The sequence below is a fragment of the Suillus bovinus genome (genome assembly GCF_016758785.1).
Source record: "Suillus bovinus strain UH-Sbo-P2 chromosome Unknown EDB93scaffold_91, whole genome shotgun sequence".
Lineage (NCBI taxonomy): Eukaryota > Fungi > Basidiomycota > Agaricomycetes > Boletales > Suillaceae > Suillus > Suillus bovinus.
The window spans coordinates 90,635-116,901 of NW_024542147.1; the positions used below are offsets into that span (position 1 = coordinate 90,635).

At 47.9% G+C, this 26,267-nt stretch overlaps 11 protein-coding genes across 11 annotated transcripts; 8 read left to right on the forward strand and 3 right to left on the reverse strand.

Moving 5' to 3' along the window:
• Positions 1–3,777: 3,777 nt before the first annotated feature.
• Positions 3,778–5,157, forward strand: EDB93DRAFT_1255369 (cation efflux protein; the record flags this gene model as incomplete). Its single annotated transcript, XM_041453771.1, has 4 exons — positions 3,778–3,964; positions 4,015–4,143; positions 4,197–4,706; positions 4,760–5,157. The coding sequence occupies 4 exons, from the start codon at positions 3,778–3,780 to the stop codon at positions 5,155–5,157; spliced, it is 1,224 nt and encodes a 407-aa protein (XP_041302607.1).
• Positions 5,158–5,314: 157 nt separating this feature from the next.
• EDB93DRAFT_1243077 (sister chromatid cohesion protein Dcc1) lies at positions 5,315–6,679 on the forward strand (the record flags this gene model as incomplete). The annotated part of the gene is made up of 6 exons (XM_041452098.1): positions 5,315–5,436; positions 5,489–5,758; positions 5,795–5,901; positions 5,959–6,218; positions 6,271–6,363; positions 6,449–6,679. The coding sequence occupies 6 exons, from the start codon at positions 5,315–5,317 to the stop codon at positions 6,677–6,679; spliced, it is 1,083 nt and encodes a 360-aa protein (XP_041302608.1).
• On the reverse strand, positions 6,636–8,449 carry EDB93DRAFT_1311159 (uncharacterized protein; the record flags this gene model as incomplete). The annotated part of the gene is made up of 6 exons (XM_041454830.1): positions 6,636–7,115; positions 7,179–7,538; positions 7,590–7,670; positions 7,727–7,846; positions 7,969–8,196; positions 8,305–8,449. 6 exons carry the CDS (start codon positions 8,447–8,449, stop codon positions 6,790–6,792), a joined length of 1,260 nt encoding a protein of 419 aa, XP_041302609.1. The 3' UTR covers positions 6,636–6,789.
• Positions 8,450–8,533: 84 nt separating this feature from the next.
• On the reverse strand, positions 8,534–10,739 carry EDB93DRAFT_1177444 (uncharacterized protein). Its single transcript, XM_041450555.1, has 6 exons — positions 10,418–10,739; positions 10,222–10,354; positions 10,075–10,169; positions 9,585–10,027; positions 9,340–9,531; positions 8,534–9,280 (listed from the first exon to the last, which is right to left on the reverse strand). Exons 1-6 carry the CDS (start codon positions 10,622–10,624, stop codon positions 8,731–8,733), a joined length of 1,620 nt encoding a protein of 539 aa, XP_041302610.1. The 5' UTR covers positions 10,625–10,739; the 3' UTR covers positions 8,534–8,730.
• Positions 10,740–10,754: 15 nt separating this feature from the next.
• EDB93DRAFT_1177447 (uncharacterized protein) lies at positions 10,755–13,007 on the forward strand. Its single transcript, XM_041450556.1, has 2 exons — positions 10,755–11,444; positions 11,493–13,007. The coding sequence occupies exons 1-2, from the start codon at positions 10,860–10,862 to the stop codon at positions 12,828–12,830; spliced, it is 1,923 nt and encodes a 640-aa protein (XP_041302611.1). The 5' UTR covers positions 10,755–10,859; the 3' UTR covers positions 12,831–13,007.
• Positions 13,008–13,251: 244 nt separating this feature from the next.
• EDB93DRAFT_1243081 (cytochrome P450) lies at positions 13,252–15,374 on the forward strand (the record flags this gene model as incomplete). The annotated part of the gene is made up of 11 exons (XM_041452099.1): positions 13,252–13,456; positions 13,509–13,638; positions 13,693–13,881; positions 13,934–14,085; positions 14,138–14,253; positions 14,301–14,421; positions 14,480–14,493; positions 14,545–14,734; positions 14,785–14,890; positions 14,962–15,228; positions 15,284–15,374. 11 exons carry the CDS (start codon positions 13,252–13,254, stop codon positions 15,372–15,374), a joined length of 1,581 nt encoding a protein of 526 aa, XP_041302612.1.
• A 673-nt stretch (positions 15,375–16,047) lies between these two features.
• Positions 16,048–17,914, forward strand: EDB93DRAFT_1177460 (Ssl1-like-domain-containing protein). Its single transcript, XM_041450557.1, has 7 exons — positions 16,048–16,347; positions 16,396–16,511; positions 16,563–16,792; positions 16,840–16,945; positions 16,992–17,170; positions 17,219–17,564; positions 17,617–17,914. Exons 1-7 carry the CDS (start codon positions 16,192–16,194, stop codon positions 17,822–17,824), a joined length of 1,341 nt encoding a protein of 446 aa, XP_041302613.1. The 5' UTR covers positions 16,048–16,191; the 3' UTR covers positions 17,825–17,914.
• Positions 17,915–19,638, forward strand: EDB93DRAFT_1177462 (uncharacterized protein). The gene is made up of 7 exons (XM_041450558.1): positions 17,915–18,301; positions 18,357–18,453; positions 18,502–18,597; positions 18,659–18,751; positions 18,805–18,914; positions 18,973–19,064; positions 19,120–19,638. The coding sequence occupies exons 1-7, from the start codon at positions 17,971–17,973 to the stop codon at positions 19,360–19,362; spliced, it is 1,062 nt and encodes a 353-aa protein (XP_041302614.1). The 5' UTR covers positions 17,915–17,970; the 3' UTR covers positions 19,363–19,638.
• Positions 19,639–19,793: 155 nt separating this feature from the next.
• Positions 19,794–20,812, forward strand: EDB93DRAFT_1094153 (uncharacterized protein; the record flags this gene model as incomplete). Its single annotated transcript, XM_041446576.1, has 3 exons — positions 19,794–20,051; positions 20,132–20,728; positions 20,786–20,812. 3 exons carry the CDS (start codon positions 19,794–19,796, stop codon positions 20,810–20,812), a joined length of 882 nt encoding a protein of 293 aa, XP_041302615.1.
• On the reverse strand, positions 20,783–23,892 carry EDB93DRAFT_930555 (Sodium/hydrogen exchanger family-domain-containing protein). The gene is made up of 14 exons (XM_041457986.1): positions 23,585–23,892; positions 23,484–23,534; positions 23,352–23,384; positions 23,047–23,299; positions 22,895–22,996; positions 22,674–22,844; positions 22,579–22,617; positions 22,370–22,522; positions 22,038–22,319; positions 21,981–21,985; positions 21,789–21,933; positions 21,396–21,730; positions 21,271–21,345; positions 20,783–21,190 (listed from the first exon to the last, which is right to left on the reverse strand). The coding sequence occupies exons 1-14, from the start codon at positions 23,603–23,605 to the stop codon at positions 21,146–21,148; spliced, it is 1,710 nt and encodes a 569-aa protein (XP_041302616.1). The 5' UTR covers positions 23,606–23,892; the 3' UTR covers positions 20,783–21,145.
• EDB93DRAFT_1213148 (peptidase C1B bleomycin hydrolase) lies at positions 23,839–26,039 on the forward strand. Its single transcript, XM_041451061.1, has 8 exons — positions 23,839–24,464; positions 24,519–24,680; positions 24,729–25,082; positions 25,131–25,233; positions 25,283–25,326; positions 25,382–25,486; positions 25,540–25,845; positions 25,895–26,039. The coding sequence occupies exons 1-8, from the start codon at positions 24,033–24,035 to the stop codon at positions 25,907–25,909; spliced, it is 1,521 nt and encodes a 506-aa protein (XP_041302617.1). The 5' UTR covers positions 23,839–24,032; the 3' UTR covers positions 25,910–26,039.
• Positions 26,040–26,267: the final 228 nt, after the last annotated feature.

A 26,267-nucleotide genomic window follows, 5' to 3' on the forward strand; every position in this document is an offset into this window, starting at 1 on the left:
ATGTGATAGTTAGCCCAAGCGTCTACAGTCATTCATCATGGTCAATCGAACTTATGCTAATTACCCTCCCTCGATGGATCTCTGTATCTCCCTGAATTGGTGGAATTCAAAGCGCAAGATATCTCGAATGTCACTTTCTTTGTCATGAATAGGTCTCTGGTCACTAGCAGTACTGCTATTTCAAGCTATCTCCCATCCATGTTCCCTCGTAATTCGTCGTCGCCGGCAAGTTGATGCAGAAAACAAAAATGCCATCGTTTAATCACGACTTAGTACTCTCTTGCTTCCCCTATCGACAGAGTCAAAGCGGGCCACGTATCTGCCACTCAAACGAACCAGCTGCAGATTGACGAGATTCTGGCGCTGAAACACCTGTACCCCTCACTCGTCAGTGGTACTCCAAACGAGGCTACTGTCCCGTAATCTTCTCCACGTCGTCTAAGAACGATGTATCGTTCTACCTACACTACTCTAGCAGCCTAGCACTGGCTTCCCCAACCCCACTCCAATAAGTAACCTGGCTGGCATCCACTGGTACATAACACGTGAGTCAGCAAAATAACCTGCACAGCGAACAATGCTGAAATGGAGTGGTGTCAGCGTGTATTCTCGACCTCATCGATGTTCCCGCTCCTACCTGCATCGGTACTGTGCCCTTACCATCATTCCATAGCCATCGCCACCCTGAGCAATGTGTCTATCTACTTGCCTAAGGCTACATCCTTTGGTCCTTCACCCCTGTAGTATCCAACTCCCAAAACATCTCGGACTCCGCATCCAGACGAAATCGAACACTTTGGTAGTCGCTGTGCAGTCGCGTACAGTCCTACAGCGGAGCGTGTCAGCGTAAATCGCAAGACTTCTATAAGTTTTCTTCCTTGGCCAGTTCCTGAATCTGGGTTTGCGACGACGACCCTACTACCGCGTCTACTGGGTCCAACCACGCTTGACCTCAATGTTCAGGACCCTGCTGTATGGGGGTCACTTGAAGAACGTCCGTGTGAACTTGGTCAATAGTCTAAATGCCTAGACCTTCATCCCAACGAGCCCCACTCACCACACGCAAGTCAACACTCAACAACTTGTGTTCAGCCATGGAGAACACGAAGTCGATCCAAGCTCAAACCATTCGAAGGACGTTTGAAAACGCTGTTCTCGCCAGAAGAATTAGGAATAGGAAATCGAGTATTGTTGGGAGCACTTGGAGCGCGCATAAACACCAGCTATCAATTTGTATCTCGAATTCTAGAGTTTCGTGATGGGCAAACATGCAGATATACTTCAAAGTTGCTGTCTGCGACCCTATCAAATCTGGCCCTTCGATGGCTAAGCTCGAGTCCTCTCTGGAGGCACTATGAGCCACAGCATTACCCTCTGAGCGGATAGTGCCTCGACTACTATCAAATATCGTTCTCAAAGCCTCGTTATGCAGCAAGCGTGCATCGTCTTCGTCGAGCTTCGAAACGGACATCCTGCACCAATTGTCGCAGTGCGCATCATCAAGCATCACACAACGATGGAGAGCTTGCAGTATTGCAAAATGCTAGAATAAAAATCAGGAGGAAATACAGGGTACTGACATTGATCATCTTCGCGCTGCTGAGTAGTAAGCATCTCTTCGTTTGAATCTTCAAGGCTTTTTCCTTATCCTGATATTTTGTCTCATCGGTGTGCTCATCGAATGGCCCCCTAAGTGCTGGCACATACCTGTCTAGCCATTGAAGATTCGAGGTCATTTATCTTGTCCATACATTCCTGGTGCATTCTATTCATCATATGCTGAAACGAGGCAATGTCGTAACCAGCTGAATCTTGTTGAGTACAGGCATGATGATGCGAAGATATTGAGACCGCCTACTACCTTATTTTTTTCTGCTTCGGGAAGCTTTCTGTCCCTGTTCCGAGGCCTCTTCCTGTATCAAATGTTGAGCAATCACATCCGACGTCGGTACCGGTGTCTTTGTCCACCCACTGCAGTGACAAATAAGTGGTTTGCTAAGCATCCGAAGACTCGATAACACGCGCTTGTTGTGAAGGTTGTTTAAACGGCACATTAAACGGTGTTTTGAATGGCTGCCTTGAGGTGTGGACGGAACTATAAGACTGCGTGACTATCACGGTGTTGGATGGACTATTCAACATTGAGATGCACATTGCTCATTTAATGCAGGTAGCAAATGCCTCTAGGTTTACCTTCTTCGTGCGCGGACCTACAGGGCGGGCGTTGGGCATTCTCAACCCTTCACTTCCCGCCTGTCCAGAATTGGATTGACCATCAAGAGGCTTTTGAGGCGCTGGACATGAACACTCGACGTCGTCTTCGAATACATATACATCTGCGTTGAAGGAACGTGAGTACGACAGTGACAACGTAGTCCTCTGAGGATATATTCTGTTTTCTGCACAAGGCTTCATCGGGGTATTTGCACATTTGGGGTGCACTCCATCGCGATTTAGGCTGAAGAAGGGAACGGAGAAAATGCACGTCACAAATATTATCACAGTAGCTCTTGACGACCTCCTTGTCGATCGTATCGAATTTTTCAGCAAGATACTTGCGAAAGGACTCGAATTGATTGGGATTAGATCAAATCAGTGACACGAAAGACAAACTCATGCAACCATCGCGGCCCGCTCGTCCTGTTTGGTAAAACTAGGAAATAAGACGAGCAAACTAAGATAGTACTACTAGACCTGTCCATTGATAATACCCCAAGCACGATATGACCTGCGGTTCAATGGTGCTCTTCACAGTAGTTCCCGAAGAACACGCACCTGCTAAACTCTTTAGAAGAGCGTAGTAAATAATATAACTGGGTGACCGGCATCAATATCATACAGACTTCTCAAGAAGAGAAAGCTGACCGAACATCGCTTTTACCAATCCATTCCGAAAATGATGGTTCCGTAGATCTAAATAATATATGACTGAAGAACACGGAGATTACCATTTCCACCCGCTTCTCGTGGGTAATCGATGTGCATAAACAATAGTAGGGGCTCATCTTCATGATTCCAACGGGAAAACCTAAAGAAAGGCGTATGCCAAGGTGGTAATACTATTCAAGTCAGCATGTGATGACGGTGCCGGTGGCTCGTATTCATTGGTAGTAAGCAGGGGATGAATGGTAGACCCGTTTTCCAGATATTTTGAACCGTGAGTTCAATGCAATCGCAGACCAGTACCAGATGCCGGTCTCCAAGTAGTTTGATGACGGTATGGAAGAGTCGATCTGGTTTGGTGACGGTCTGCTTTAGCGTGGTTAATTTTAGTTCTAAACTCCGTCTCAGATGAGTGCTCTACCAATCAGGTCGAAGCTATATCGCGGAGAAGTCGATGTCAAGGCTGGTAGTACTGCTTATGACTATGCCTGGTCCGCATCCACATGTGTATCCTTAGACCACATCTCTACCGTCTCATTTGCGATTTGGACAAGCCTGGGCATGAAGGGAGTTGCTAGCCTTGAGCGCTGCTTGATCAGGGCTGTTCACACGGCTCCTTGCGCTGCAATAGGTGCGACTCGAACTCGGATAACGGGGTCCTTGGCATCATCTCCATCCAATTTGCCTGTTGTCTCCCGGTATTTTTTCCCAAGAGGGTCTTCGCACAGTAGAGTATATCATTCGAACCTACAGCGTCATTATAAGGTCCCTACTCTCGTGTTTTCACATAGTCTCAGGTGAGTGGAGACTAATAAGCTGGTACATCCAGAGTCTCCGAATGAGGAGTACTGACGTGTTGCCAGATTTACGTATTCACCCACAACGTACCTTGGAATGGTAATCCGACGAGCAAACTCGACGCAGCGAGATTCACAACATGAAGAAACTACGCAGAACGACGTACAGCCTCACAATGACGCCCATGACAAACATTCGCATTCGATCTTTCACTCACATTCACACGATGAACATGACCATGCACACGATGCAGCACAGATAGTGCATGCGCTCCAAACGGCTGGTGAGCTGTGATCCCCCTGGTCGGTCGAAGTGTAGCTGATTATTCATTAGGCGACAGAGGGAGTCGAATAACTCTTGTAGGGCTGTTTGCCAACGTGGCTTTGACCGGTGCCAAAGGATTCGCTGGCTGGTATATGCACTCTGCCTCATTGCTAGCAGATGCCGGCCACTCTATGAGTGGTCCGTGACTTCAATAGATAGCTTGGCTTTTCGCACTGACACAATGATTTCAGATCTGCTTGGTGACGTTGTTGTCCTGTTTTGCTGGAAACTATCAAGGAAGCCACCTTCAGCACGTTATCCATATGGATTCGCCAAATTTGAGACTCTCGGGACAACTACCGTGTCACTGCTGCTTATTGGGGGAGCACTGGGCATCGGTTTCCATTCGTATCACCTCCTCTTGGAAGCCCTGGCAACAACTGTCTCCACCATGCCACCCGGACCGCTTCATGACCTCCACCAACAAGCTACGTCTGTTGCTCATAATATTCCTGCCATCGGCCACTCGCATGGTCATACTGGTATCCTCGACCCCAACGCAGCTTGGTTTGCTGCAGTCGGCGTCGTAGCAAAGGAGTGGTTGTATCGAATAACCAAGAAGGTTGCTGACGAAGAACATAGTCCGGTCCTTTATGCAAATGCCATTCATCATCGCAGTGACGCATATTCGAGTTTCGTTGCCCTTTTCGCTATTCTAGGATCGTGGTTATTCCCTGCACTACCCTTAGATCCTATAGGGGGTGAGTACTTTTTTACCAGATCCTTTTTTCTACACTACTTACTACGTTACTAGGACTGCTCGTTTCTTTTGTTATCCTCAAGCAAGGTTTAGCCCTTTTTGGAAGCACGTTCACTGAGCTGACAGATGCTGGCATCTCGGTGAAGTCCCAACGAAAGCTAGTACACGCATTAAAACCTCTTCTTTCCTCATCATCACTGCCATCCTCCTCTGTCATCAGCAACGGTTCCCATGACACTGCAGAACTGCTCGCCGTTCGACATCTCCGAGCTAAGCGTGCAGGCTCCATGATGTATGTGGACCTTACAGCTGATGTCCCGAGTAATATGTCAGTCTTGGCCACATCAAGACTGGAAGTCAAGATCTCGCAGACGTTGAAGGAGGCGCGGGAGGAGATCTCTGAGGTCCGCGTGAAATTTCACCCTGTTGACACGGACGCTCCTCGTGATTGATCGCTCTTGTGAATGGCCGTATCATTTATATATTCTGTGTTTTCCACACTATGTATTTATTATTTTGTGATTTGTGCGTGACCGTTGCAACACGTGCGAGTGTGACAAGCGCGTCGAGTTCATCCGACAATGACAGCCACTCAAGACCCATACCACAATGACTGAACTAGATGTCAGATTGTCTGCGGCCACTGCTCAGGACACGGGTTCTTTCAGGCTTTTGGAGCTTCCTCCAGAGCTGTGCCAAATAATTGAATCTGCCTCTGAGAAAACTGCTAGGTGGATTTTCATCTCGACCGTCAACTATCTGATTTGAGACTGTAACACCCAGCCTCTTCATCAAAGGGCACCCCACTGAGGATGCGGTACTATGTACATTAGAAAGGACATATGCTGTCCGTTCCGTCGTGCTGTCCAATACTGTGCTAGTTGTGACACCCTCCAGATCGGATCCAGATGGGACCGTGCACATCCGAGATCAATTGCATGAAATCTTGGAGCTGGTGCCTATGGTACCGAAACTGCACAAGCTTTCTATTTTGCTGAGGGGCATGGAATATGATGAAGGAGATGAAGATAGGCAGGTGGGCCAGCATGCAGTGTGCACGGGGCATATCGTCTCATCCATGTTCACAAGGCAACCATGCCAAAATACAGCTATGAGCAGGCTCGTAACGAAATACAGGCCTAGCGATGCTGAGTTTTTCCGCGGTTTGAAAGAGAGACGCATTCTCGTCCTTGAAGGTAGGAGCAAGATCCCCTAGGATGGAAGTTCCAGTCGTCATATTAATATTATCTTAGGGCAGCTACGGCCTATAGCTCCAGCGCATCTTAGCACTATTCTCGAACTGCTGTTGAACTACTTGATATCCTTGTCCCTCTCACACCAAGCTGCTGCGGTCGAGGAGCTAGTGTCTGTACTTGCTGATGAACATGAAATACCCCGCGCAGTATCGAACCAAGTCATCTCCTGGTTTGGGGATGTACACGAAGGCCTGTGGAAAATGGACGCAGATGCGGTGATCAGAGAGCTTGGAGTAGGAATTCTCCGCCATCATAGGGTTCGTTTGTCCTTTTCTGACTCTGCTCGCCGATACCTGACGCTAGACTTAGCATAACCCTATTTCTGAGAACGAATTTCTCAAGAAATGGAAAAACGTGGTAGGGGACACTTTCGAGTCTTCTGTGAAGCTATCCCTTCTTTCGGTGCGTTGCTCTGCCAACTCTTGGCTGAACTGCAACGACGTGATCTGTAGGGAGATTACCTTCGAAATTGTCCTCAATCGGAGAGGAAGCAACCTTGACCTACTTTCCATCTTCCGCATTGCCGATTGACCCAGCCGCAAGATTCGTCGAGCTATTTCTGACTCGCCAACGATGGAAACATGAGGAGATCGAGCATTTCTTACTTGACATTGCCGTTAACTCCAAGGAAAGAGACAAACTACTGCTCAAACATGCCAGAGCTCTGACTAATAGCGAGGGAGTATGGTACACTGCGAGAGTAAGCTACAACAACTGAAATTTACTATAGTATACTATTTACAGCAGGCATGCGTATGATCATGGTAAATAGTATTACTGTAAGCCTCTGCAGCTAATATCCTTATAAATCACGACACCATGAGACAATCACTTCCTGCCTGATGAGCGCGTTTTTGCCTTCGCGCCTAGACTCTTGATTGGCGAGGGATGATAGTCATCATCGGCATCCGAACCTTTCCTCTTTCGCTTCGTGCCCGTGGAAGTAGATGGCATCGTCAGCATTTGAGAGCTCGCGTCCAGCACTTTCAACTTCGACGGTCCAGTTATGCTATCAACGAAATTCCACAAGGCCTTTCCCACAAGACCATTGTTCCGAACGTCGCGGAATTGTTCTCGTATCCTTAAACGCATATGTAAGATGGCATTTGCTTTGTCTTTACTTGGGTAATCCCGAAGAACGTAAAGGATGACGCCTGTGGAGCATAGGTAGAGCATGTACTGAGCAAATCACTCACTTCTAAAGATACGACACATACCAACGAATACAAATTCAACAGGCGCGACGCGCTTGTCAACTTCGGTGAAAGCGGCGTTGAGTTCATTTTTTGTTGCGATGTGCCAAAACTCCGACAGTACATCGTTGATTTGGGTCATGAACGTCGGTGGTGGGTTGTCCACCCGCTTCAGCCATTTCTCTAGTTTCTGGGCTGTGGGAAGCAGGCGGTCTGGAAGGCCATCACAGCAATAGATTAGCTGTGCAATGCATTGGAAGTCTCTTCCACGTGTAGTGTCCCACTCGAGGACACTGGCTAGTCCCTTGTTGTCTACATTCACATGACGCAGCTCGAGGTCCGAGATCCAATCAGCCCATGGCGAAGAAATCGCTTGAAGTTTCTCTGAAGACGTCCGTCGGTATAAACCGTGTTATAGAAGAAGTAGTACAGCACCTGCGGCAGTCAATTGCACACCAAGCTGCACCCGCTGGAAGATTTCACGCTCTATTTCAGGGGACAAGTTATGATATTCGACTACAGGGAAACAAGGGTGAATGGCTCAGAGGCGTGAAGCAGTCAAAAACACGAACCACACGTAATTCTGGTTTCTGCAAACCGTCGTTTCCACTCTTCTGGTATTTCTAAGCGTGTAGTCTTCTGCTTCTCGGAACGAACGAACCAGTAGCTCTTCTTCGTGCGCGCGTCTCGATCTTTTTATTTGACTTTTCAACAATGGAGGCCAAGTGCCGTCAAATATTACACTCACGAGGTATCTGTTAACGCTCGCGTAGCATAAGATACCAGTAAACGTTGCATGACTACAATGAAAGACTCACCAGACCGTCAAGAAACTTTTGTATTGACGTGAGCCTTTGTTTCCCATCCACGCAAATACGAACGGTCTCCCCGTCATCATCTTTAGTCACGGCAAATATCACAGGGGGGATGTAGAAGTTTCGAAAGATAGAGTCGATGAGACCAATTTGCTTTGTCTCTGGCCAAACGACGTCTGAGAGCAGTTGTTGTTTAATATACGTCAAATTGCGAGGGGTTTTGTTGACTCGCCTCGTTGATAAATGGGGTTTAGGTCAATGAAGCCTTCGTGTATGTATCCTGAGGTCAATAGTATGTAAGAATATGCCACGAGTTGTGTGTTAACCGAGCGTACTTTGTAAGTCTTGCGCAGAGTAGCTCATTGCAGACGGCGGTGTTAATGCATCTCTGACTCTGAACACGTTAGGATCGTCGTCTGACTGATAGTCGTCTTCGAGCTCGTCGAGTTCTGTTTCTTGTGTTGCGTTCAACTCGACCATGATGTTTGAGACAAACTTGAAGAAGATGACAAAGTCGGAATTGTGTGAGCCAAGCACAAGCCAAAACTACCAATTTACTGGACCAATACACAGATTTGATTATTCAGTTAGCTAAACACCCGATCAACGGAAGCAATATGCGAAGTTCGCGAAGCAAGTTTTAAGCGCGTGCGAATGTAGTATTCCGGTAAATAGTATGATGTATCTACTATGAAGCAATTATGGTCCAATATTGGGTATGAAGCTTGAAGTTGTATGTATCATGAATGGTAGATAACCCATCATTTCCACTGCCCAAACTCCTCGTCGTCGTCATCATCATGAAATGGATCCTCCGGATTCTGAGCCAGTGTCGCGTCGGAGGAAATCGAGCGACTGTGTTCGTGTCTTTGTTCGAGATTCATTTCCTCTTCATCTCGCATCAGCATCGATCCCTCTCCAGTCATACGGGTCGTCTTTCCAGCTACGTGCACGCCTCTTGGTGTATGTCCATCACCGACTTGGTCGTCCTCGTCCTCGCTAACATCTCCCACTTGCCATAGCACTGCTTGATCCTCCTCACCCTCTTCTGTTTTTCTCAAAGCTTGCTCTTCGTCGTCGTTCTCGTCGTCTTCATCTATGCGATTGATTTTCGAAGAGGACCGAGCAGCCTTGCGGGACGACAAGCCAGACAGCGCAGTGGCGGCAGGCGCACGAGTTGATCGTTCGGGTTTTTTGTGTGTTAAGAGGACCACACCGGAGATGAGAATCATTATTGAGGCGAAGATCAGGAAGAGTATCCATGGCTTATAGGCGTCAACTTCGTTGTTGAAGACCAATGAATCCAGAAAACTAGGTCGCAGATGAGAATAGGTGTAAGTGAAACCGGACAACAGGAAGAATGAACACACCCAGTTGCAGTATAGACGCCATAGAAAACTGGGACAACGAGAGTGGAATCGTAAACCTTAAGTCCACGGTTGAGACAGATGATCTGAAGTACAGCCGTGATCACGAGTAGAATGATCGTGAATATAGGAGCTAAATGGCCAAACTGGTTTCCAGGGTTCTCATGAGAGAGGCTTCCTGTGAGTAATTTCACGCTAATTCTGAGTCAGAAAAACGTAAAACTGGGAAAGAGGCAAAGGGAACCAACGTGGCTTTGGCAAAAACTAGACACCCTCCAGCAAGTCCACCCCCGCAACACGCCCAACCAATTCCAAGCACCCATGCGACTTGCGTATCATCCTGAGGCGCAGTCCAAGTCTCTAACTTTTCCTTAACCCATGATATCCATACATTCCAGTGGTTCCTGGCTTTTCCAAAATAAGTAGTGCTCGAGTCGCGCGATCTCCGTGCGCTCATGCCCGCAAAGGGTTCCGAGTCCAAGTCTGACCGTGCAGCAAGAACATCATCCAGAGAATTTGCGAAAATTAGGACAAGAATGAGGGCGATAGACATGCAGAAGAAGAATCCGAGCCAACCACCACGCGACCATAAAGCTGTGAGATGGTTGACATCGGTTTCCGTTGATAGACCACTGTTGACACCTCCAAAGACAACGATACCGACTACGCCGAGCACTACGATCATCGTACCCTGAGTCTGATTAGCAAAACATGCGAATAGAGTGAGGAGGAACTCACATAGATATCTGTTTGTGTGACTGGGGTGCCAATTAAAAATCTGGCGAACAGGAAATTAAAGATGAGAGATGTAGATCCGAGGGGCGCGACATATTCTGAGGGGGCAAACTTCAGAAAGTAATGATTTGAGAGAATAAGTGAACGTGCCTGCCCTCATATAATCCAAGGCAAGCGTGCTCCCTATGAGCTGGGATAAAATATACAAAAACATGCCTAGGATCCATAGCGGTCGCAGCCAATCTCGCCTGCGGGCTGACTTTGGAATGGTGCTCGTCCGCACCTGTAAGTTGAGTGTATTAAAATAGAATCATTGATTGAGTCGTGGCACGTCATAGAAACTCACATGATCCAACTTTGCGAGGTTTAGACCAGCAGCATTCAGAATAGATGCAAGTAGAATGATTGCCAGTCCAATTATGAACGCTACCACTGGACTGGCATGACGAGCAGAACCCGGGTTGGTGGTGGATGGTTCTGCTGTGGCCTGAGCAATAGTACTGGTGAGAGTGGGAACTGAGGTCACCAGTGTAGCTGCTGCTGACTGGGACATCAAGCGTTGGAAATTAAAAAATCGTCGATGGGGTCGCCGTAGGAAATTTCCGAGTTCGTTAAATTCGTGGTCTTTTGTATGTAGCTACTGGCTGACCTGAGCGCTCAAGCAAGAGTTGTGACGTACACAAACTTTGAAAACTGGCATGTGATCGTCCTAAAATGGTTCCCTTTCGGGTACTGATGAATTGCCAGTGACCAGGTCGTGCAAGGCTTTGAGCTCGTTCTCAACCAATATGGAGGCCATCCTATCTAAGCTCAAAGCCAAAGCAGAGATTGCTCCAGACAATGCTTTACTTCGAGACACCATCTCATTGCTGACAGATATACAACGCAATGAAACAATTACTCAGCGCATCACTTGGGACAATCTCATCCGGGATTTCCAACGGCTACAGGATCAAGGACTATGGGACATATCCGAAGATAACGCAAATCTTTTGCATACGCTGCGTAGTTCATTGACTACTCAACCGTTCAAGAGGCCAGACCGTAAACCCGCCAGCAATATGCCCGCACCCTCTCATCCAGCTAGCAGAGTATTCGAGGGTTCTGTCTCAATCATCTATCCGGATTCTGAATCTGCACCATCTCCCTTTATTCCAACATCTGATCCAGTATTGCTTCCCTTAGAGCTGGTAGAAATCCTTAACCGCACATACTTCCATCACCTGCTTGCCACAGATCCAAAACGCGTTGTCCCTCCTGGCAAGTCCCTCGTTTCAATGCTGTCTGGCTCACCCAAAGAGGGCGAAGACGCCAGAAAGCCTACTTTGCGCGACAAGGTTGAGGATCTCGTGCATAAAGCCTTCTGGGACGAGGTGCGGCTTCATGTGTTTGGGATATTCTACTATCTGAGGGCTCTCTAGGCCATAGAATCACTCTCGAATCCAGAGCCTTCTTGCCAGATACCGCGCATCAAATCGTTGTACCAAGACCTCCTCATTACACTGACACCTCTTCTCCCATCTCGGAGCCCTGTCATTACCACACTTTCCTCACCGTTACCTCCGACGTCTTCCCCATTAGATTCGGCTATCATGCATTTACGTGAGGTTGTAACGTCTTTGCGCAACCGTTGCGCGCCAGTCCAGGACGAAGAGCTCGATAACCTTCTTCGTTCATTGGACGAACCTCCCCCCCGGTCGTCGCGTCCTATCTCATTAGCCACGCTAGTGGTAGACACGGTGAAATCCATACTGAGAATTGCGGACATTATGAAAGGACAGCTCTCCCAGTTCGTGTTGGGAAACATGACTGAGCAGCAGCTACAGTCTATAATATCTAAACAGGCAAAAACTAAAGAACGCAAGGACATCTTGGATATTTGGAAGAGCTGGCGGATAGAGCATAGCTGGCTGCTATGGCTTGAGAACTATCAACCATCTTTTCAGGTTAACGGCGTCGCCGCTGAGCCGCAATTCAAATGGATTGTGCGACTTGTACAGGCGCTAGGATCATCGACCCCTATATCCTGTCAATTACCGACCAGAGAACCACAGTCCATTGAGAACTCCCTTCCGCCGATTTTTTTCTTCTCTGCTCCTGCGCTGCTCGAAACTCAGAATTACCTACAAGCACTCGTGATCGCTGCTTCTCTACGCACCTTGATCCGTGTGCCTCAAGGTGCACAAGCGAGCGACACGATGGGCTTCATGGAGCGGTTGTGGATCCTTCTCAAAGCCGAAGTTATTGAAGAGCCAGGTTCGGGCGACACAAAGCTCGTGCATCTCGCTGATGAAGTTGTTCGTGCTCGCCAGCTGGAAGGCGCCATGCTCTCTGGAGAGGAAGAGACCAAGCTTCACGCGGCTGTTGTTCGCACACTCAACCATAATGACCCTGTGTTTATGCTACTACAGAAACGGATACTGAAAGCGTTGGTTGACGCACTTGGACATCAACGGTCTGAATCTAGACAAGCTGGAGCACATACAGGACCACCCAGAATGCAGACAGGGCAAGATGGCAAGCGTGCCGAGAAGCGAACTCGGATGATGATAGTTTTAGATCCAAAAGAATTTGATGCGGGACATGGTGCAGAGACACCTGAATTAATAATTGGCAGGGTGCAAGGTTTCGAAGATGAGTATCTGAGGAAGGTCGTCGAGGAAGTGTTTGTAAAAGTAGATGAGTGCGTGAGGTGGGTGGGAGGTGTTTGGCAGGACGTGGTTCGGGCAGGGGTTGTCGATCGTGAGTATGCTGTATAGGTTTGTAGAATATAACGATGCAAGTCGAGCACGATAATCCTAGCACTGTTCGGCTTACTTGGACTCAGACGGACTGTTGTATTTTGATCTGGCCAGTACTATTGGACCTTTTCGTGCACTCCCCAGTCACATCTCCAATACATATAAGAGCTGCGCCGGCAGGCACCTTGTTACCCGTAAATTGCGTAGGTCAACGCCACTTCGGATGTAATGACACCGAATGCTGACAAGGCACGAATTCAAACTCTTTTTGTTACCACATGGTGTCCTACGTACACGTCAAGCGCTCTGGAGTCATCAATATGATATCGATTAGTCAATTAGACCTAGGGCTTCGAGTCCCTTATCTTCTAGTCTTCAATATAAAAGGCCCTTAATCTCCACGCACCACTCCAGCGCCCTTGAATCATCGACCCTTACTATGTTGGACCTTCTCACCGGCGTGCATGGGCTTGAAGTAGTCCTTGCTGTCGTTGCTATAAGCTTGGCGCTCAGAACTTACTTTGCCAAACAGAACAGTGATAAACTACCGCCAGGTCCACCTTTACTCCCAATCCTAGGCAGTGCACTGGCGGTTGATATTAGTGCCCCTTGGCTAACCTACAAGGCATGGGGCAGCCAATACGGTAAGTTATCCCCACAGAATGTAGCTCACCATCAGTGATTAATGTTTTCCAGGTGACGTAGTATATACTCGCCTTTTTGGTCAGGATAACATCATTATCAACTCTGAGCAAGTTGCAAGAGACCTCCTTGAGCATCGCTCACAAAACTACTCCGACCGACCAGAAATCGCAACCAATGAACTGTATGAATTATTCAAATTCTCGATGATTTTGGTTAATTGCTCATCAATTTTCAGATTTGGCATTGACTATACTACCGCCTTCATGCGATACGGTAGTAGATGGCGGCTTCAACGCAAAATTGTACATCAGTCATTCCGACAAGATGCTATTCCTCATTTTCAACCCATGCAAGTAACGAAAAGCTATGACCTTTTATTGAACCTCATGGAGGATCCTTCGGACTATCACGAACATTTCGAAGCGTCAGTGGATTTCTAATCTACCGAGTACCTTGGTATTGAAACAATTCTCTAGCCATTCAGGTTCAATCATCATGTCTGCCGTGTACTCGTATGATGCAGCACGACGTCATGACCACATGATTGAGCGCGCAACCATGGGTCTGGATATCATCCTGAAAGAAATGAGACCCGAAGTAGCTGCCATTTTTAGTGCTTATCCTTTCCGTACGCTCCGACGTTCATCATACACATCAGTTCTTTACCCTCTAATTTGCAGTTCTCCGCCTCCCCTCTTGGCTGCCTGGTATGCGCCTCAAGAGAATTTCACCATTAGCCAAGCAATTGTCCTTGGAGAATTTGGAAAATCCATTTGCATACACGGAGCGTGGTCTGGTAAATGTGCCATTTTGTGAGATATTTCATTCTCAAATTCTTTTCAGGCCACTGGATCCATTTCTCCTTGTATGGTTGCTGAACATTTGGCGGAGCTTGATGACAGCTACGATAATTTTGCCTGGCAGAAGAAAGCGATAAAGGAATCTGCGGCAACGGCTTTCGGAGGTGAGCAAATTCATTTCAGTGTAAATTTGTCAGGCTGAATGAAATTGCCTCTTGCCAGCTGGCACTGAGACGGTAGGCCGAAAGCAACAGCCAGCGATTCGCTCCAACGCTGACAAATATTAGACAGCCAGTGTATTGTTGAATTTCACGCTGTTGATGATCCTGCACCCAGATATACAACAGAAAGCGCAAAAACTTGTTGATAGTGTGGTTGGCCCAAAGAGACTGCCGACATTCCACGATCGTCCATCCTTGCCCTACATTGATGCCATTATACGGGAGTGCATGCGGTGGCGCCCAGTTTTCCCCCTTGGTGTGTTGCTCGCCTTGACACAACGGAACTGGATCATTGATCCATTACAGCGATTATGCATGCTACTGTCGAAAGCGACATTTACCAAGGCTATTACATACCCAAAGGTGTGCGAGCTTCTTCTCATCCCGGGGTCCATGTTCATTCGCAGCACAGGTGCAACAGTCACCCCGAATGTTTGGTACGAAGATCGATTATTCTGTGGTTCGTGACTTAATTCCCCTCAGGGCGATGTGCCATAACGAAGATAAATACCCAAATCCGTCCGAATTCAATCCTGACCGTTTCCTGAACGCAGACGGCACTCTGACAGACGATACTGTGAGTTTTGTGTGGGGATTTGGCCGACGAATATGCCCTGGTCGCCATCTTGCCGAAGCTTCTATATGGTCTGCCATGGTCTGTATGCTTGCGGTTTTCAATTTTTCCAGGGCCAAAGACGAGACTGGCAAAGAGATTGAGATCGAGCCACACTGGCATGGAGGGCTTACTGTGTACGTGGGGTTTAATATCATTTCTCTTGGGAGATGGCTTACTGATTTTTGTTAGGCGACCTAAGTCATTCCCTTGTAGTATCACTCCGCGAAATGCGGACATGGATATCACGGCCTTGCAGCATTTGATCGGGGTATCTGTTTAGTTTGGTCTGTCCTATATTGATACGGGTTGATTTTCGCCGACATGAATTTTTTTTCGTGGTTATTGTCCGTTGGGGCGAGGCCCTATGTTGGACAGTACGTAATATTTGGTCTATTGTGCTGGGCTATGGGGGTGAAGAGACTATGCTATTGGTCCTGGGGAAGCGAGGACGGAGACGCCGTCTGAAGGAAGCGTTTCGGGTGTCGAGGTATCTTCATGCATGATCTATTCGGTCTACTCTTTGTCTTTTGGTGGTGGGGGCAGTGACATCCCCGAACGCCTGCTCTAGCCTTCTTCGCACGATCTTTGTTGTCGTACTTAGCACTATTCTATTTGCTTATTAGTATCATTTCCAGTTTATCTCGCTCCAAGTAATTGAAAACCAAATAGAATTGAAGAAAACTTCCAGACCTGCCTAAGTGTTTCCTTCGGGAGTGTACGGCGACGGTGACGATAAGCGCAACCGTACAATATTTCGGGTGGAAGTGTCTCTCGAAGTTTTCTGCTGACTTGTTCAGTTCATATCCCCTTTTGAGTGTTGGCCGTGCCAAAAAGCACTGAACTCTTAGGCTGCTGCTTGGACCGATGAACAAGGCCGAGCCGACGTGCACCCGCAAGATGAGACTCGGACTAGTGATAAATGAGAACCAGAAGGATCATCATATAGCCCAAGCACAATTGTAGAGAGTGATAGCCAAAATCGGATGTGGTTCCGATGACCTTTGAGTCATTCTTTTCTAAGTATTCATAGATAGTTTTTGATCTCCCAAAGCTCCATTTCCTCACTTTACGCAAGTCCCAGCTTCGACGCTTCAGTCATGGCACCCAGGAATAGAGATGATAATTTCATGGACGTAGATTCTGATTCCGACATCTCCTTGCTAGGTGATGTTGAACACCGCGGGAAAGGGAAGGCAAAAGGCAAAACCGCTGACAAGCGCAAGAAGGATAAGGGCAAGGCAAAAGCGAAGGAGGTCAGCAAGGCAGCATTTCGCAACTGAGCTATATTCACATCTTTACAGCAAGCGTACACCTGGGAGGCATCCTATACGCGTTCATGGGACACAGTGCAGGAAGATGAGGCTGGAAGCCTGCAGGGCGCGGTGGAGGATCTTATGGCACGGGGAAGGCGAAGGAGGTCCATACATTCCACGTCTCCCATTGTAGTTTCGCTGACCTTGTGAACCAGGTTGCTTGCACCTGCTGCTGCTATCCGCCGTACGATCATACGACATTTGATCATTCTTCTCGACCTTTCAGCAGCGATGATGGACCGCGACATGCGCCCGACTCGCTTTGATCTCATGCTTCAGTACGCAAGGGAATTTGTGGTAGAATGGTTTGACCAGAATCCTCTGGGACAGATTGGCGTCGTTGGTATGCGTGCCGGTATTGGCGAAAGGATCGGGGAGATGTCTGGTAAGTCTGCAGGGTAATTCACCGAGCCCACATATTCATTTTATTAGGCAATCCGCAAGATGTCCTGAAATGTCTCAGCGATAGAACTCGACTTGAACCTACGGGAGAACCAAGCCTTCAAAATGCCATCGAGATGGCACGGAGCAGCATGAGGTACATCAGTTCCTTAGTACTTCGACCTTATTTTTGATCTATGCAGTCACTTGCCAACTCACTCTTCACGAGAGATCCTCATCATCTTTGGCTCTCTGACGACGTGCGATCCTGGAAATATTCACGACACCCTGGATGCCTGCGTAAAGCATAAAATACGCATATCGGTCGTCGCACTGGCTGCAGAAATGAAGATCTGCAGGGATCTATGCGATAAGACTGGTGGTAAGCAGGATATTTTATATACATTATATTGATTTATCCATAAGGAAGGTCAATTTGGCGTGGCCATGAACGAGGGGCACTTCAAAGACATCTTGTTCGAGCTCGTTCCACCTCCCGCACAACGAGCTGTCACTCGCGCAGGAGGGCCAGGGTCAAACCCAGCTGCCGATTTGATGATGATGGGGTTTCCCACCCGACTTCCTGATTCATCACCGCCAAGCTTATGTGCCTGTCATTCTGACATGAAGAGCGAAGGCTTCTTGTGTCCAAGATGCATGGCGAAAGTGTGCGATGTCCCAACTGACTGTGACATTTGTGGACTCATGATCGTGAGCTCACCTCACCTGGCGAGAAGCTATCATCATTTATTCCCGGTGAAACCGTATGAAGCGGTGTAAGTGGCATTTATTGATTTTATGTCTGTATCATCGACGCTGTGAACCCAGAACATCAACGGAAGGCGAGCTCGAGCCGAAAGCCGCATGCCATGCATGCGCAAGGGTATTTTCGACCTCGGTGTCAACTATGACAACTTCGGAGGGCATCAGTCCTTGGGGGCGGTATCGCTGCCCCGACTGTCACAACGATTTCTGTACAGAGTGCGATGTATTTGTTCACGATGTTATCCACTGCTGCCCAGGATGTGGCAAATAATATACATAGTACGATGAAAATTGTGCGCTAGTATAGTCTGTTGCGGAACCAGATCGGTCCCATCAGTTGACGTAATAGAATGCCAGCACAACTTTAAAGTAATACAACAGTGTCTCTCTTCTTTGTTCTCGATTTTCTCCGCTGTTATGTTGTTACTATCTCTGACACTCTTTTTTTCTTCATGGCACACCTTCGTTTACGCCGGTGATCAATCCAAAGGCGAGAACTGCACTGTCACCAACAACCGCCTCGAGTTCGGCACATATCAGTTCCATAGCGACTGCGACGTAAAAACGTATTGCTCGTCACAGGGAACTTGTGAACTGAAGGGCTGCAGAAAAGACCAATTTCCATTTGGTTATGCACCAGGTGACTACGTGCCACCGTTGTGTCCTCCTGGACAGTTTTGTCCCGACGAGAGCGATGCGTGTCAGCCTTGGTTACCTGTTGGGACTCCATGCCAGCTGAATCGTGATGGTACGCCTCGATGCAAGTCATGGTGATGTTCTCTAATACCGCGTTAACTGCGCAGACCAATGCGAGCCGCCTCCGAATTGGCAGCAATTAGCTGATACATCAAAATACGGCCGTAATGTGAATGGTTCCGTCTGTCTAAATAATGTCTGCATGTAAGTCGGGACTGGCATCGGGTGACTGTGTGTTGACGGTTGATATAGGTGGGCAAATGTCACAGTCGGCCAGCCTTGTGAAGTCGAGAACACTGCCTACACCGCCTATGCTGGAAGTAACGAGTTCCTTGACGTTGTGTCGAGGTGGGTAGGATTGCAGCGTGCCCCAGGCCTTCTAAGCGTGACGTTTATCTCCTTTTTCCAGAGGCAACTGTCAAATTGGGTCGTATTGCGATTCCCAGTCGTTGGTTTGCATCCAGACAAAACAACTCGACGAGACCTGTGATGCGGACAAAGAGTGTGTCTTGAGTTTGATGTAGGATGCATCGTGATAATTGACTGGACGCCCAGATGTTCGTCCTTTAACTGCTTGCGTAAAGGCGTTTGTGGTCGAGGTTCCGATACTCCAAAGCACTTTGGGACCTTGGTATATGCCGTGGTCGGTGCTGGTATCTTCGGAGGTCAGCCCTAATATTTTGAATATTTAAACGACATCTGATCCGAGGGCATAATTGCTAGGCATGTTTGCCACTCTGATCACCTTGTTCCTGATTCATCGTCGTCAACGTGACCAGGAACGTGAAAAGCGTCTCCAGTACTGGTGTGAACAGGTTAGTGTTCCGGACCTCGCATTTTTATGACGTCTCTCTAATGTGTGTCGTGCAGAATGCCTTCCGCCGGAGTATAATGCAAATGAAGGAAATCGCTCGCACCTCTATCTTGTCTCTCCCTGGCGGTAACGGCAATAGCAACCGGAGTACAGTCTGCAGTCGCGCTGGATCGGAAGAGTCGTTCACACCTATGATCCAGCACTCAGTCCACAAGTCGAGCGGGTTAAGACAGCAATACCTATCAGATGACAACGGGAGTTCATATGATGAAATAATGATGCAAGCGGGTCAGCGGTAGTTGTGGGTATCTTTGCACAGACGCTTGGATTTTTCGACTCTCTTATATGTTAGCGGGACTATTTTCACCACGGACCAACTGATCTTTTCCCATATATGCTTAGAATGGACCTTAATTAGTTTTTTTTTGCTGTGCATTAGGAGCGATAAAAATACATGGCTGAGCTTGTAGTACATATCTGACATGTGAGTATTAGTGCCAGGGTTGTTGGACCCTGAGGTCTGAGCGCCTGAGCACTAACCACAGAGCTCCAACAGAGCTCTGTTTCCAAGTTATGCAGGTGAGCGTTGACGTGCTGCCAAAAGCCAAATTATCACGAGCTCTTTGTACATTTGTAACGAGAATTTTACGGTTTTTGCGTACATGAGAAATTAAGCCACCTTAAGTAAATGTCGTTAGACCCTTTAGCGAAGACAAGGCGGATGCCATCTATGGTATCCTCTTCAATTGCACTCGACAACATGTCCTCTATTTCACCTCCAACCCTTGAAGAGAATCTCAGTCACTCTCACTCAAGGTCACAGGATAATGACCAGCGAGACTCGCAAGACACTTTACAACCACGTTCTAGTACGAGCACAGAGAAGGGGAAGGCAAAACAACTAGACGAAGATGTGATAGAGTACCCTTGCTCAGAATCATACCCCCCCATGAATGACGACGCAGCCGAGACGCGACGGGTAGAAGAGGTGCGCTATTTTTGCTCCTGCTCATAACTTTCATCTCGTCTCGTGTTCGGGTCATTGAAACATTGCTTCCATCCTGGCAGAACCTGCGTCGATGGGAATTGGCCGAACGCGAACGACGGAGAGCCGCACGAGATTCCGCTCACGTCAACAGAAGTGGGAGCGGTCCGTCTTTACTCGGAGAAGTAACACGCAGGGCAAGCGTGCTCCTGTCGAAGCGGCCGTCAGTCAGATCATCTGCACGAGGGCTGGGTGACCACCGAGCTCTCCAATCAAGAGACTCCATCGATGTAGTACCACTCGACGACATCGAAAGTCCACCTGCGACTGCGAATCCGTTCATACACCCGTCTGAGACAAGACCGGGGTTTATCTCCCCACCATTGTCCCCCTTTCTTAATTCAAAGGAGCGGTCTAGCGTGATGACTGACTTGGACTCGAATACGCACTCTTCGCAGCCAACTATGCTCCCTCCGACGCCAACATTTATTCCTCCCCCACAGCAGCTAGGATTATCGGCGCCCTTAACGCCACCACCTAAATCACGCATGACTCCAATGAAACCCACGCCTCCACCAATGTTGCATCGGGAACCTATTGAACCCGAACAGGATGTGAGATGGTGGCACGATTGGTTATGTGGATGCAGCGAAGGACCAGACCGGGGAGGGGATAACCAGGTGAGCAAGATTCGATTCTAACTCAGGTTGTTGACTATACTTATGGGTTCGCTTCAGGCTGGACGCACGAATCCTTTTGAATGAATGATTCACTCCAGTTGATTTCATCGTCTCTACGTACACCTCCGTATACACATACTATATCAATAGTTCATACCCAGGGCTAACCTGCGCCATTGCATATGTATCTTATAGTTTAGAGGTTTTATAGTGTTTGGACCATTCGCCGCATACATACCCGCTTGTTTATTCATCCTCTGATCATCCACACTTGACTATCCTTTGCACGGGCATTGGTACCCCGAGGGGTAACATCTTTGCAAATGTGTACATGTCATTATTCCCACCCCAAGGGAAAGTGGAAGGTAAATGAACAGGGAAGAAGCAGTAAGGAGTGCAGAAGGGGAAATATGGGTTTCAACGTGGCCCGTAGCGTATCGTATGTAACATGGCGAATCGTGACTATGGCGCAAGTCAATACAATTTATGCACGCCAGTCCACGGACATTTGGTAGTTGTTATTGAGCAGACGGGATACGCACAATCTGAATCCGATTATCATCCAAAGCACCATTATCCAGAATCACTGGTCCAGGGGGTTTGTTGACAGTGTCAACCTGCAGCCAATTTAGTTTGGTAGACTATGTATAGAAAATGAAACACTGGCCTGCACCAGTTCTGGAGAGAAGTCATCTTCACTACGACCATGACGTCTGGTCATGACTGAGTCGATATCCGCAAGAACATCCTGGAAGGTTACGACACCCGGGGGACCAGTAACTGGAATATCCACAGTAGATTCAACGGTGTCTTTAGGAGTCTTGGTGGAGCCTCGTTCTACATCTTCATCCACAGCTGACTCCACAATATCGGGAGCACGGCGGGCCCAAAGAATCCAATCCGGGACTATAACACGATTACGGCTGGTCCATGAGGTGGTCAACGAAACCGTGCGAGAGCGTACGCCGCGGCCTATGTTAAAGAATGGGATAGACAAGCCATCTTGTATACCTTGTAATTCAGGGACAAATACGAGAACACTGCCCACGATGGTACTTACGAACGATAATAGAACCGAGCACGACAAAGGAGACAATAGGCTGGATAGTTGCTGCGAGGTACTGTGCTTGATTCGCCGGTGGGTGTTCCGGGGTGGGTAGACGCGTAAGAGCTAAAGCAGACACGAAAACTGCGCTGACTCCCATCTAGGACGAATCAGTGAACAATTAGAGATGGCATTCAGCCGACTTACTGGACCTATACACAGAATTTAGGTGAGAGTGACAGCACAACTAGAAGCGCTACTCACCAAAGTGGCCAGAGAATAATGCTTCCTTCCAGGTAGCAATCTCGGGGACAAACTTGTAGAGCGCCAATAAGGGAGGAATTCGCCTCAGAACCAAAATAACAATCACAAGGAGAACGAGCCTCCAAGGCGTGATACCATATTCGGGAGAGTTGTAGGCCTCAAGAGGTAGCCAAGCACCAATGTAGATGAAGCAGCCACAGTTGAGGACATAGTCTATCACGGAAGAGAATACATCATTCTCTGTTTGTACATTGAAGTGACCGTCCCAAGAAATTGCAGAACCTAAATGGATGTCAGACCCTAGCAATCATGCGTGCAGTCTAGACTCTGACCTGCTGCGAATGCTGCAAGAAGATCATCTGCACCGATGGTACTTGCGATTCCGATGGTGAAGATGGACAGAGCCAAGTACTGTGCCACATATGATTCACGATCTATGAAGCCCCTATTATGGGATATCTTCATGAGCTTCGAAAATAGAAGGCCTAGATCACAAACATAAATCAGATCAATGTACAGATAATCAAGCGACTTCGCTGACCAAGAACGGCGCCTAAAACAGTGCCAAGTATGACCTGGTCTAATGTGGGACATGATCAATACCTTACGAAATGTCGAATAAAAGAGAGCACGAACATAGCCATCCGACCAGGAACCACTTGCCGAAAGCGGTTCGAACGGACGTCTCTACAGTGAGGTATATGGATATCGCAAGAAACGGGTAGGCAAGACCATCATTTGCTGCGGATTCCGCAGACAATATCCGACGGATATTCACAGGGACATGTTTAGTGGCAAATTTACCGCCTGTATCACAGATAAAGATAAACTTATATGCCATGGTTGATGTGACTAACGGGTGATGGCAGCACATGTGACGGGATCCGTAGGAGTCAAACAGGCAGCAATGCAAAGAGATGAAATGTAATTGAGCTCCGGGAAAAGCGCCTGTATGACGGCTGTCATGACGATCAGCAAACGAAATTTAACTTTGGGAAGATATACATGCCAGCGACAACGACCCAGCCAAAGGCCATGGTGGGCACGACGATTACGAGCAAGCTTTTTGCATGTTCTTTCATATATGCACATGGCAATTCGACTCCAACTGCGAACAAGCCGGTGGCGAGGACGATGCGCATTACCTCCAATGTTATGGTGTTTTCCAAGGCACCCCATGTGCGGGGTGTGAATACATTGGCGACGTAAGGGCCTATGATGACTCCGAAGCCGGTTCCAAGAACGACTTCGTTGATATAAAGCTGAAGAGTATGTATTATTATCATGAGAATGCATGGAGATAAGAAGTCAAACCTTCTCTTTTACCAGGAGGGATATCATGGAGAACTGCGGTCAAGAATCAGCATATGCAGACATACATACGAGCAACAGGTTGTAATGGCAAAGACAGCGGCTAATAGATATATTAAAAGGAATACGACGAACCAAGACTACAAAACCACCAAGACAAATGTACGCCAATGATGGCGGGGACACCTGCAAAAACGAGTTTGTGATGATGGCAAACAGTCGACAGCAATACGGACTTGCAGTAAATCTAAATCCATTAAGATTGAAAGAAATGGGTGATAGAATCTTTGGATGAGCCTTTTGAAGAGGTGATGAGTGTAGTAAAGAAAAGAGCCTCTCAGGCTGTCAATCTTACCAAGTATTTATTTGTGATACCAAGCTCACCACGTGCAGTAATGCCGTGAAAAGCCCTGCCATGAGATGGCCCTGCAAAGTCGTCGAATAAGTACGATGCCTATGACTTTGAAAGGACCCTAACGGCAGTTGAAAACGAGACCGAATTCATTAGCGATAAGAAGACCCATTCCTGAAATGGTTCACCCAGGTCAGATTCTCCGGACCAATCATCGTCCTCCCGTGTCTTATCATCACAGCCAATGGCGCTCATGACCTATAAAGGACTTTATCTGGTCTACAACCTTCCTCTTCATCTTCACACTGTGACGAGCGTCAAGTCTTGCAACCATGGGTTCATCTGTATCTAAGGTTCCTCTTCAAGTTTCTGGCACCGGAACATCTTCGTCAGAAGTGCTCGACGAGAAAGGCTTTGTTCGCCCGCGCAGCTCCACGTCATCACCCACAACGGCTTCGTCGCCTTTGGCAACCGACGGTTCAATTTCCTTGTCTAATGTCGATACTTGGGAGTCCGCCGCCGCCGCGGACCCAAAGATCCAACTTACCCGCACAATCCTTACTCATACAAACATAAAGTCGACCCTTATCAGTCGTCCAGCACAGGTTGCAATACCACATGTTTTCAATCACGAGGTGGAGTTCAAAACTGGGCCTGTCACAAACCAGAAGTCCAGTGGTAGATGCTGGCTCTTCGCAACTACCAATGTCATTCGGCATGAAGTCATGAAGAAGTTGAAGCTCAAGGAATTCCAGCTCTCTCAGGTGACCATTTATGATCATCAGTTCTCACCAGCTCTTGCTCACATAGTACCGTAGTCATACCTCTTCTTCTGGGATAAGTTGAACAAGTCCAATTATTACCTAGAGCTTTCCATCGAGAATGCAGACCTGCCTGTCGATGATCGCCTGGTCAACTTCCTTGCGAATGACCTCATTAGCGACGGCGGTCAATGGGACATGGTTGTCAACCTACTCGAGGTACGCTTTCCTTAGACAATAGTATGGCATATATTTAACGTCTCCCAGACATATGGTCTCGTTCCTCAGCCAGTTTACCCTGAGTCATACCATTCAAGTGCCTCGAGCCCCATCAACAGCCTTCTGAAGTTGAAGCTCCGAGAGCATGCCCTCACTCTTCGCGCGCTCTTTTCGTCACTGAAGGCCGATCACAACGTCTCGCCGGAGTCTGCTCTTTCGACCCTTCGTGCGAAGAAGGAAGAGCTTATGCAAGAGATTTATACCATCATGAGCGCAACCTTGGGTGTTCCTCCTAAGCCCGACGCGCCCTTCACCTGGGAGTACTACACTGAAGATGGTAAGTATGCGAAGTGGGAGGGTACCCCTCTGCAATTCTACAAGGCTTTCACAGCCAAGTTCTCGGTTAGTACATGTCACAATTTTGACGAATGTGCATTCACAAATCTTAAGCCGGCGGAGTCTTTCTCCCTCATTAACGACCCGCGGAACGAGTACGGTAAGCTATACACTGTGGACAAGCTCGGCAACATCTGGGGTGGACGATCTGTTCTGTGTAAGTTGTATTCATCGAGTTTGCATTACGAGAGCTTAACCGCTAGCAGACGTGAACACTCAGATCGATGACCTCAAGCAGGCCATAGTCCGAGTAAGCAATTTTGGATTCATTCAATTGCTTGGCTGGGTTCTGACCCCATTCACAGTCTATCAAGGCTGGTCAGCCAGTCTTCTTCGGTTGTGATGTAGGCCAATTCTCCGACTCCGGCAAGGGCGTCGGTATCATGGACACTGACTATTTCGAATACGAAGTAAGCGATTTTCACATACGAGTAACAGTCTTCTAATTTTTTTCCTATTACAGCAAGCATTTAACATCACACTGGGACTTACCAAGGCCCAGCGACTGCAGACAAACGAGTCCGCCATGACACATGCGATGGTTATCTCCGGCGTGCATGTGGATGAGAAGACTGGTCGTCCCGTCCGATTCAAGGTGGAGAACTCTTGGGGTGAAGATAGTGGCGTGCACGGTTTTAATGTGATGAGTGATAAATGGTTCGACGAGTTTGTGTTCCAAGTTGTGGTGCACAAATCTTTGGCGACCAAGGAGCATGTAAAGATCTTTGAGTCGGGGGAGAAGGTGGTGCTGCCTGCTTGGGACCCCATGGTAGGACATCATTATTCTGCAGATGCACGATGCTGATCATTTTACGCAGGGTGCTTTGGCATGAATACCTCAGGGCCTCAGTGTAGTCTTTATGCCACATATGTACATACCGTTTATTTTTGTGTTTGCAGACGTACCAGCGGCTATAAAACGTCGTGGTTCGTGTACTTATTGAGTGGACGTGGTACTCAAAAGCCGGACCGAACTACAATGGTGGCCTCATGCCTTGCATATCTCGACACAACTCAGGTCCATGACAAGATTTGCACACCTTCGACATGCTCTCAGCGCAAATGAGACACAGTAGCTTGAATCTAATTTTCGTACGTCGCCGCAACGGTGCCATAATGACAACTTGCCTAGCTCTTCTGGGATTAATTGCTACATCAAATGTCAAAATCAAGGACGGCTTGGCCATGTCT